The sequence below is a fragment of the Nelumbo lutea genome, chromosome 2 (genome assembly GCF_056320005.1).
Source record: "Nelumbo lutea isolate HS-2025 chromosome 2, American lotus-T2T, whole genome shotgun sequence".
Lineage (NCBI taxonomy): Eukaryota > Viridiplantae > Streptophyta > Magnoliopsida > Proteales > Nelumbonaceae > Nelumbo > Nelumbo lutea.
Genome location: NC_142685.1, coordinates 22,730,214 through 22,741,165, shown reverse-complemented (window position 1 = coordinate 22,741,165; position 10,952 = coordinate 22,730,214). Strand labels below are relative to the sequence as shown.

General features: G+C 40.7%; 2 protein-coding genes across 15 annotated transcripts in view; both read left to right on the top strand.

The window, feature by feature from the left end:
- The window catches only part of LOC148869156 (transcription initiation factor TFIID subunit 1-like), a 197,337-nt gene continuing 186,385 nt past the window's right edge, over positions 1–10,952 (top strand). For 7 of the 14 annotated variants that reach the window (XM_088973213.1, XM_088973212.1, XM_088973209.1 and 4 more), the window contains exons 1-2: positions 1–322; positions 1,980–2,045. In XM_088973213.1, coding sequence (XP_088829339.1) covers positions 2,000–2,045 — 46 coding nt within the window. In that variant the 5' untranslated portion in view covers positions 1–322; positions 1,980–1,999. The other 7 variants (XM_088973210.1, XM_088973202.1, XM_088973201.1 and 4 more) reach the window with 6 other exon arrangements.
- LOC148869157 (MDIS1-interacting receptor like kinase 2-like) lies at positions 763–1,188 on the top strand. The gene has a single exon (XM_088969898.1). The coding sequence runs from the start codon at positions 763–765 to the stop codon at positions 1,186–1,188; it is 426 nt and encodes a 141-aa protein (XP_088826024.1).

Below are 10,952 nucleotides of genomic sequence, written 5' to 3'. Positions count from 1 at the left end.
GGGTTGGAATCGAAGAGAAAAATCATTCGACTTCAAACGCCGATGATTCGGACCGTAGCTCTTTGTACACGTCCTATTTATAGGAGATGGTTAATGGCTAATGCTGCCCACGTTCAATAGCTACAGGTCATCGATTCAACCTCCACAGCTCCACTTGCTGGTCGAGGCGGAGGGGACGTCACCGAAGAAGTTAGTTGAGATGATAGCACTGCAGAGTGCCGACGGTGGCTAGGCAAAGAAGAGGAGTACGAGGGAAACAGAAGTCACCAGAGAAGGGGAAGCTGCGATTTTTAGCGATGCCGGTCACTGAAAAGTAACGCCGGTTAGTGTCTCACACATACAAGGAGTCTGCCACGCTTAAAGGCGACGTGGCAAACTTTGAGGGGTGATACTAGGGATTGATTTCCTAGAGTGATACCAGAGGATCCGGATCCCGTCTCCTTTCGATGTATGTCGTCTATTAGTTTTTCACGGACAGAAACGACGGTGTGATCACCTGCACAATCCTTCCTGAAGAGCTTCCTGTACGTTTCTAACGTCCTCCCTGTTTTTAATATATTAAAAATTAAAACAAATAAAAAAATGGATTAGTGTTTCTTTTTCCTATTTCGTTCAAATAGAAAACAAGAATTTACAGAGCTGAGACGACTCTCTGACTGATTACCAACCGGAATCAACAATCGAGGTAAGGTATTTAATTGACCTCGATTTTAATTGTCGATAACCATACCTGTCGCTGTCGTTATCATAATTCTGTTGATTATGTTTGGAATTTTCATCCGCCATTATGCTGATGATGAAGAAGAAGTCCATGGTTTAGTGGGCAAAAATTCAATTTCAGTATGGAACTACGACGGGAAATTAGCTTTCAAAGATATAGTAATGGCCACTGAAAATTTCAATGAAACATACTGTATAGGGAAGGGAGGACAAGGGAGTGTATATAAAGCAAAGCTTCCCGGTGGAGATGTTGTTTCTGTAAAGCGTCTTCATTCATCCACGTCTGATGAAAATACATCTCAAGGTGATGACTGGAAGAAGAATTTTGAGTCTGAGATACGAGCTCTAACAGAAATTCGATATCGAAACATTATAAAGATGCATGGATTCTGCTTAAACACGGGGTTTGTGTTTGTAGTGTACGAGTACCTGGAGAGGGGAAGCTTGGGCAGTTTTCTAAATGACTAGGAAGATGAAAAAGAAAGCTCTGTAAATTCTTGTTTTTTTATTTGAACGAAATAGGAAAAAGAAACCCTAACCCATATTTTTTATTTGTTTTAAAATTTTAATATATTAAAAACAGGGAGGACGTTTGAAACATCTGTTACTCCCACTCGCACATGTGAAATTTAAGCATGAGAGAGTGCTGACATGGCACTCTCTGATTTGATGTACAGGAAGCTTTTCAGGAAGGATTTGTAGGAGATCCGGACTCGTATCAAGGGGCAATTGGAACAACAAGCTCACCATTCTTCCTTTTTTTTTTTTTTAATGAGGTTTGGTGGACAGCTTCTTCGTTGCGTGTTCTTGCTTTTTTTTTCACCCATGTTTTTACGATCTTGGAACATATTAGTACTGTACAATAGGGATTGGGTATGGTTTTTTTTTCAACTTATTAAATTATTTAGTTTTGAGGTTTACGGTTAGTTCGTTCTTATCAAGGGTTTCTTCATCTTGAAAATATATGTATATATGCTCCAACATTTGGAATTTGTTTGATTTGATTTATTGTAACATGTGTTGGAGGGAGGGGGGATTCTAGGTCTCAATTTATGTGGGGTCTAGTATTATGACATTTTAAGTTCATTGTAAGAAAAAATGTCAGAGTGTTGATATTAATTCATTTTGCTCCGGTATAATTCTAACTTTGTTTTTTGGTACTTGAAAGAATTGTCAGTTGCTTTTCTATTTTTTTTTTCATTGATCATCAATTGGTGCTAAATGACAGAAATGTTTCTCTTTTTCCTCCTTTTGCTTAGTGTGAAGCTGTAAGTACAACATGAGGGAAATGTCGGGCAACACATCACATGATACCCGTGACGAAGGTTAGTTAACTGTTTGAATTGTAAAATAATAATATGTTCATATCGTGCACCACAATTGACAAAAAAATGTGCATCATAGCCCTCTCTAGTTTTTGTTTGTTGGTGCAGAAAGTTACTGTTCCAAGGGACTTATAAATAAATAAGGAAACTAATTTATTGTTAGTGTTAGGAGGTCGTGTAGCCATACATAGCATTTGAATCCAAACTATTTCACTTCAGGTTGTTATGAAGTTGTAAACAAGTTCACTCTCGAATAAACTTGAAGTTACTCAATTACAATATTTTATTAGTGTTAGTGGTGTGGTAAGGCTAAGTGTGGTGGTCTCCTTGATGGACGAAGGAAGGCTAGGAGCAAAGGGTAGGCTACAAGCTTCTACTGACAAAGTCGTGTTTGTTATGATTTACACACCTCTTTTACAAGGGGAGATACCGAGGTCCGAAAGGAAGGAGCCAAAAGGATATGACTCCTATTTGGGAAGGGAATTTTCGATATGGTGTCGGTTGTTAGGGGGGACATTGCTAGGGGTTCGCCATATCTCTCATGAGATCTTTTCAGGATGAAGCTTCCTTTCATCTAAGGATTCTTATAATACACATGTGCTACTTCCTTTCGCAGATCTCCTATTATTGGCGTGACGTGGGTGGTGTTAGGACTAGTCTGACGTGCCTTGCTTAATCTTACTGGATGCCTTGTTATGAGCAACTTTGGTTGATGATATTTTCGTCCATCACCGGTCTGTGGTGGCTTTGAGCTCATAGCATGTTCGTGGTGGCTTTGATCTCATCGCAGGCTCGTGATGAGTTATGAACTCGTCGCGGGTCCTCGTTGGTTTGTTTGTCGCAATGGGTTTTTCTGTGGTTCTAGTTTGGTGCCTTCATTGCCATCACAGTCATGGTGAACAACATGCATTTACAAGTAGCCCCCCTGTTTATTGGTAAGAGTAAGATTATCAATAAGCATTTGTTTCGTTGGTGCATTTTGAAAGGCTATAGTGGGGTGAGGAATTTGTTTCGAATTAGGGGGTTTTGGGAGGATGCAATTGTGAGTTTGGGGTCTTCTAGTATTCATGCGATTGGTCTGCTTTCACTTTGAGGTCTGGCTTATCTCTTGCATCATTGGGCCTCTTGTTTCTTGGCCGGAAGGCTTCTGTGAAAAGTCATGGGTGTCGTTGTTTCTGGTTTTGTAGCCCCCACGACTTTCGACATGAGGCTTCCTGGCAAGGAACATGTACTCACTTGGTTGGGCTGTGTGAGCGTCCCTGTTTTTGGAAATGGTACATTGTGGTGATATGTTTTGATTTGGTGGATTAGCCCCCTTGTTTATTGGTAAGAATATTCTTACCAATAAGTATTTCTATGGTTGATGCATCCTAGTATTGTTTGGACTATCGTGGTCGATGTGTGGGGGAAAAGTTGCTTTGAGCTCATTTTCGGATGGTTGTTGGTTATCTCTTTGGGTTTTGGCATTGAGTGCATGCTCCCGGTTATTTTGACTCTTGGGGTCTGTTATTTGGAGTTCATGTTTGTTGAAATTGATTTTTGTGTATTCAGCCCCCTGTTTCTCGATAGGAAGCATTTTGTTAGAAGACATTTTTGGCTATAGTTTGGTTCTCAACCCCCTTGTCTTTTGGCAGAAGTGCTTTCAGTCGGGAAACATTGTGAACACTTGTGTAATTGGGGGTGGTGGTTTTATCCCCCCTGTGTATTGGTGAGGTATATTTGGTTCCCAGTGGTTTGTGACTTTGTGTGTGTTTTGGTTTTTGGGGAGGTCTGTTGGAGGGTGGCTTTTGGAGCACGAGCATGGATTGGGTTTTGTTGTGGTTCTCTTCCATCAAGCCCTGGACATATTCCTTTATCTCGATTAGATTGATGGGCATCTTCGTCGTTGTATTATCTCGTGGGACCATTCAACGACGGAGAAGTGTGTTCTTTGTGTTGTGTCTGCTGCAGGCGCATGGTTGGCCATGGGGGATGCTTAGTCATTCCGAGGTTCAAGTTTCCTGGGCGGTTGGCAGGGGCGGACACAGAAGGGCCAGCGGGTGTGAATGGAGAATATTCAACTGCTGTCATCTTTTGTAAAAGTAGTTGCAGGGTGTTTCTCATTTAGGTCTGCATCTGCTCCAATCGATTGAAATGAGTTTCAAAGTCGTACACCTTATTGGCCAGGATTTCAATATCAACCTGTTCAGTGGATTCTTGACCAATCTGATCCCCGACTTCTGGGTTGGCATTCTTGTGGTCGTTGGGTTGTTCTTTTGGGACAAGGAAAAGGTTGATTCTAAGGCTAAGTGTGGCGGTCTCCTTGAAGGACAAAGGAAGGCTAGGAGCAAAGAGTAGGCTACAAACTTTTATTGACAGAGTTGTGTTTGTTATGATTCACACACCCCTTTTATAAGGGGAGATCCTGAGGTCCTAAAGGGAAGGAGCCAAAAGGATTTGACTCCTATTTGGAAAGGGGATCTTCAATACGGTGTTGGTTGTTAGGGGGACACTGCTAGGGGTACGCCACATGTCTCATGAGATCTTTCTAGGACGAAGTTTCCTTTTGTTCGAGGATTCTCATGATACACTTGTGCTACTTCCTTTTGTGGGTCTCCTAAATTGGCGTGGCATGGGTGGCGTCAGGACTAGTCTGATGTGTTCGACTTAATCTTATTGGATGTACTGTTATAAGCAACTTTGGTTTATGGTATTTTCGTCCATCGCCTGTTTGTGGTGGCTTCGTGCTCATCGCAGGTTTGTGGTGGCTTTGAGCTCATAGCAGGTTCGTGACAAGTTATGAACTCGTCGCGGATCCTTGTTGGCTTGTGTGTCGCCATGGGTGTTTCTATGGTTCTAATTTGGTGCCTTCATTGCCATCACAATCATGGTGAACAACATGTACTTACAATTAGTGATTTGGAGATTTCTAATTTTAGATGGCAAATTTTGTAATTTTAATGTAAAGAGAAACCACAATGTCATCATTTCATTTCAATCCACCTATTTTTGTTTATCAATAAAAAATTCTACTCGATTTCAAAACTGAATTTGTTTGAGTAACCATTGATCGGGGAGAAGGGGAGCAGCAATAAGCTAGCTCCATTCTTGATGTAGAAACTGAATTTGTTATGCATTCAGACTTCTGTACTTACTCTCTTTTCTTTATGGATAAATCCCAAGAGTTACAGATAAAAAATCTATTTGTTCCTTCTGAGACCCACACATGCAAGGTCTTCAGCGGAAGATAATTGGTGGGAGTCAAAAGGGGCTGATATGGTTTTTAGAGGTGAAAATGAAGAGACTTTGGAGGAATGTTTTCTTTTGGTAGTTGGGTGGGGGGGTTGTTGGACGAACAAGTTTTCTTTTTTCTCTCATGTGACTTATTGTCACCTTTGAAGGTTAGGCAGAAAGACAAATTGATTCCTGTTGAGATTGGTGTTATTGCAAGAAATAGTAATGTGCAAGACAGTGGGAGGCCATCTGAAGTTGAAGGGGATGATTTTAACAAGGGTAGTGAGGTGGGAACATAAAAAATCTTTGAGAAGAACGTTGTCTTAGAGTTAGAAAGGATCAATAATAAAGGATTTGATGGCTCTTGAGAATATTACTAATGCATTAAGAAGATTCAGAAGCCGGAAAAATAATTGGACTGTTTTAGTTTCAATTTTTCACCAGATTGAAGCGCGACTTATTTGGGGAGACTTGAATAAAGCAAGTAGATTTCTGTTCTACGGTAATTCAGAAAAGAGAAGAAGAGAAAAGAAGAGTAGAGGAGAAGAAGAAGAGAAGAGAGGAGAAGAGAGAAAAAAGGGGTTCGGTGATTGATATCTGCCGCCCCAAATTCTTTCTTATTTATAACCTTTAATTCCTTACAATAATAGGACAGAAATACTTAAGTCCTAATCCTAGTAAGACAATATAATAAGATAAACATGAAAAGGCCAGCCGGCCCAATCTTAAAAGAAAAAATAAAAACAATTAGGAAACTAGGTGCGGGTATGGTACCCCACACTCGTGACTTATTTCTTCGCTCCCCCTCAAGTTGGGAGTAGATATTTGTCATGCTCAACTTGCGTAAATCTGTCTCCAATTTGATTTTTGTGACTGCTTTGGTGAAGAGATCAACTAACTACATGTCTGAGGCAATATAAGGAAGGCATATTTCTTGAGATGCAACTCGCACTCGGCTAAAATGTCTGTCAACCTCGATATGCTTAGTCCTGTCATGCTGTATTGGGTTGTGGGCAATATTAATTGCAGCTTGATTATCACAATATAGCATTAGAGGCTTCTCATAATCAGTCTTCAACTCATTAAGCAAGGATTTCAGCCGTAACACTTCTGCGACACCATTGGTCATGGATCTGTATTCTGCTTCTGCACTAGAGCAAGCAACAACATTCCGTTTCTTGCTTCTCCAGGAAACAAGGTTTTCCCCCACAAATGCACAATATCCAGAGGTAGATCTCCTGCCATCAACACATCTAGCAGCCCAATCCACATCTGTATACACTTATAGTTTCATATGACCATTATTCTTGAAGAGTATACCTCTCCCTAGACATCTCTTTAAGTAGGCAAGAATCCTTTCTACTGCAAGGAGGTGGGTGGTCCTGGGAAAATGCATGTATTGACTGACAATACTAACAGCATAAGAAATTTCTGGCCGAGTTAGGTAGAGATAAAGAAGTTTCCCAACCAGCCTTTGATACATAGCCTTGTCATCAATGAGTCTTGACTCCTAACTTTCCAGTTTCTTCCAATAAGTCTAGAACATACTTCCTTTGAGAGATGAAAATGCCATGCTTAGATTGAGCTACCTCAATTCCTAGGAAATAGTGTAATTTCCCTAGGTCTTTTACTTTAAATTCCTTGTGAAGGTGCTGTTTAAGGGTTTCAATTTCACTAGTGTCACTTCTTGTTATCACAATGTCATCTACATAGACTGCAAGTAGAGTCAGGGAATGACCTGCCTTCTTAAAGAAGAGAGTGTGATTTGACTGAGCCTGTATTTATTCGAATTTGTCCAAAGCCAGTTTGAACCTATCAAACCAAGCTCTTGGAGATTGTTTCAGCCCGTACAAGGCCTTCTTCAAAAGGTAAACTTTCTTTCCTTCTTCTGTACTATAAAATCCAGGGGGTAACTCCATGTAAACTTCCTCTTGCAAGTCTCTGTTGAGAAAGGCATAACATTTAGCTGAAATAGTGGCCAGGAGTAGTTTGCAGCAATGGATAGAAGAATTCTGATAGTGTTCATTTTTGCAATAAGTGCAAAGGTTTCTGTATAGTCTATGCCATAAATTTGTGTGAATCCCTTTGCAACCGTTCTGGCTTTATACTTCTCTATAGTATCATCAACATTATATTTCACAGTAAACACCCATCTGCATCCAACAAGTTTCTTCCCTTCAGGTTGGTTAACTAGTTCCCATGTGTTGTTCTTGACAAGAGCATCCATCTCTACATGCATTGCTTTATTCCATTCAGGTATCAAAAGGGCTTCTTGCACTTTTCTGGTTATAAGTATAGTAAAAATAGATGCCAAGTATGATCTGTAGGATTCTGAGAGACAGTTATAGGAAAGGAACTTGGAGATGCAATAGGCAGTGGATGAGGTGCAATGACACTTTCCTTTAATAGCAATTGGAAGATCAAGGTCATCTGTCGATGGAGGCTGAGCATCTGTAATAGTGGGATCAACAGTGGGAGTAGTAATGTTTGGATCTGGGGCTGTAGAAGATGTTGGAACTTGCCTGGATTGCTGTTGAGTACGAGAGTCAACCTACCTGCACCACTTTCTATGATACACTCTTAATTCTCTGCATTTTTGACAACCTTCTTCACAACTCCCCCCTCAGTAATTGGGACAGGTAAAGGAACTTTTGGGGCTGAAATTGATATCCCTTCCTCACTATTCTCCCCCTGAGGAGAAGCCTTATGATAGTAAGGCATATCCTCGAAGAAGGTGACATCCATGGACACAAAGCGCTTCCCTGAAACAGGCTCATAACAATAATATCCCTTTTGATTTTGTGCATACCCAAGGAAAATACACTTGGTGGTTTTGGGATCAAACTTGGAGCGATGAGGTCCAAGGATTTGAACAAAACAAGTACACCCAAAAGTTTTGAGTGGAATAGTGAATAGGTTCTTATCTGGATATATAAGACTGAACGGGGTTTGCATGTTTTGGACCCGTGAAGGAACCCTGTTAATGAGGTATATAGCTGTACGTATTGCATCCCCCCAGAAGTGTATGGGAATAAGGTAGACCCATGAAAAGCGGGTATAATCATCAACAAATAATAAGAAATATATGTACCCTCCCATGGTGGGAGTATGATATGGCCCCCAAACATCGGTATGCATAATTTCAAAAGGAAGTTGCTTCTTTTATTACTTAAAGGATAAGATGATCTACTGTGTTTTGCAAGCTCACAACTTTCACATTTTAACTCAGACACTTCTACTGACTCAAACAAGTTTGGAAAAAGAATCTTCAAAGGCCCAAAAGATAAATGACCTAAGAGATTGTGCCAAAGTATAATCTTACTATAAGACTGTGAAACAAACAATTTCCCTATTTCTCTCTGCTCCCCCTGTGAATGATAAAGTAGGTAGACTCCATTCATCTCACCGCCAGTCCCAATCACCTTTTTCGTTTCCAGATCCTGAAAAATACATCGATCAGGGAAAAATGTTACCGAACAGTTTTGACTTTTAGTAATACTACTAACTGAAAGTAAGTTAGCACTAAACTTGGGAACATGCAAAACTGAGGATAGGGTGATGGTATCTGACAATCTGATGTCTACAAGAGAGCCATCAACAATGGAAACTTTGTCTCTCCCAGAGGATAAACAATAGGTGCTGAATGAAGTAGATATGCTGGTCATATGGTTTGAAGCGCCTGAATCTATTATCCAAGAAGGTCTAGTATTACCTGGGACAGAAGCAAGACATGCAGTAGCTCTTGTAACTGTATGAGCAAGGGCTGAAGTAGACTGAGCTGGTGTAGTAGCTGAAGATCCAAAAATACCAGCTTCCTTTTCTAACTGTGTCAGTGCAGCTCGAACAGCTGCCAAGGCATCAAAGGATGTGGTCCTTGTGCTGGAAGAGGATGTATTATCAGTATTAGTTGTTGTACTAGCACTTCTCTTCTTGTTTCTGAGTCTAGTTGGCATTAGGTGCGGATGCAACTTCCAACATGTCTCCCTAGTGTGTTTGGGCTTCTTGCAATGATCACAAAAAATATCCTCCTTGGCTGGTTCACTTAATTTCAGTTGACATTTTTCTCTCAAAACTGTAACTTTAGTAAAATCAGAGCCCTGGATTAATATCAGTAAAGAACAAATCCTGATTCCTCAAAAAAGGGATCGAAGGGTTTAATGCCAAGGAGTCGACAGCAAGTTATTCTCAAAACAACAAGATATTCTCAGATTTATTATGCTGCTGTAAAAAGAATTCTTGATAACTTCTATCTAAGGTCGAATTAGCTTAAAGGTTGTACCTTTCTCAGGAAAAAGAACTCCTTGGTTTGAAACCCTGATTGTCCACTTCAGAAAAGGAACTCTGATTGTCCACTTCAGAAAAAGAACTCTTATTGAATCTGAATTCTTTCTCACAAAAAGAATTCTGATTGTCTTCTTAGGTTTGAAACCCTAACCTTGATCGAGCCTGATCTCTGATTCTTCCTGGTCACCGGGTAATTCTCCAAGAATCTTTCTTGGACAGTCTTCAGCACTCCAGTAGCCTCCAAGACCAGGAAACTTCTGCAGAGGTCTTGATCTAATGGCTTCTCATGTAGCCGACCAGATCAGGCTTACATGAAAAACCTAGTTTCTTTCGCCTCCAAGGCTCTGATACCAACTTGAATAAAGCAAGTAGATTTCTGTTCTACTGTAATTCAGAAAAGAGAAGAAGAGAAAAGAAGAGTAGAGGAGAAGAAGAAGAGAAGAAGAGAGGAGAAGAGAGAAGAAAGGGGTTCGGTGATTGATATCTGCTGCCCCAAATTCTTTCTTATTTATAACCTTTAATTCCTTACAATAATAGGACAGAAATACTTAAGTCCTAATCCTAGTAAGACAAAATATAATATAGATAAACATGAAAAGGCCAGCCGGCCCAATCTTAAAAGAAAAAATAAAAACAATTAGGAAACTAGGTGTGGGTATGGAACCACACACACTAGAGCTTGAGTGTGGGTATGGAAACCCACACTTGTGACTTATTTCTTCAGGGAGCAATGTGGAGAGCAACAAGAGCAGCTGTTTTGTGGTCAATCTGGGAAGAAAGAAACAATAGGATCTTCCAGGGTTCTGAGAGATCTAAGGAGCAAATCATTGGCTGCATATCTACCAAGGTCATTCATTGGCTTAAAGCATCCCCTTTATTTAAAGATTATTCAGCTGATGATTTGTTTAGAGGATGGTACACTGTGGCAAACTCTTCTTCATTGAGGTCTGTGTTAAAGGAGCAATGGATCCCTCCTGCACATCAATGGGTGAAGCTGAACTTCGATGGGAGATCCTTAGGAAACCCGGGTCCCTCTGGGTGGGAGGAGCCTTCAGAGACAGGGAGGGCAGACTGGTTGCACTGTATTCAGGTCTGATAGGTGATGGACACTCTTTGAGAGCAGAGATTATGGTCTTGCTACAAGGTCTAAGGCTGGCTAAACAATGGGGCTTACACCAGTTTGAAGTAGAAGGGGACTCTAAACTATTAATGGGTGGTTGCAGTCACATAACTTGGGGGCTTGGGTACATCCACAATTCATGAGGGAAATAAACTGCTTAGCAAGGGAGGTTGGGGCACTGTTCAAGTGGACAAGGAGGTCAGCGAATGGACTAGCCGACACCCTTGCAAAGCAAGGAACTTTCAGGGAAAACTTGTTTTGGGCTGTTCTGTAATCAGAAAGTACTTTTC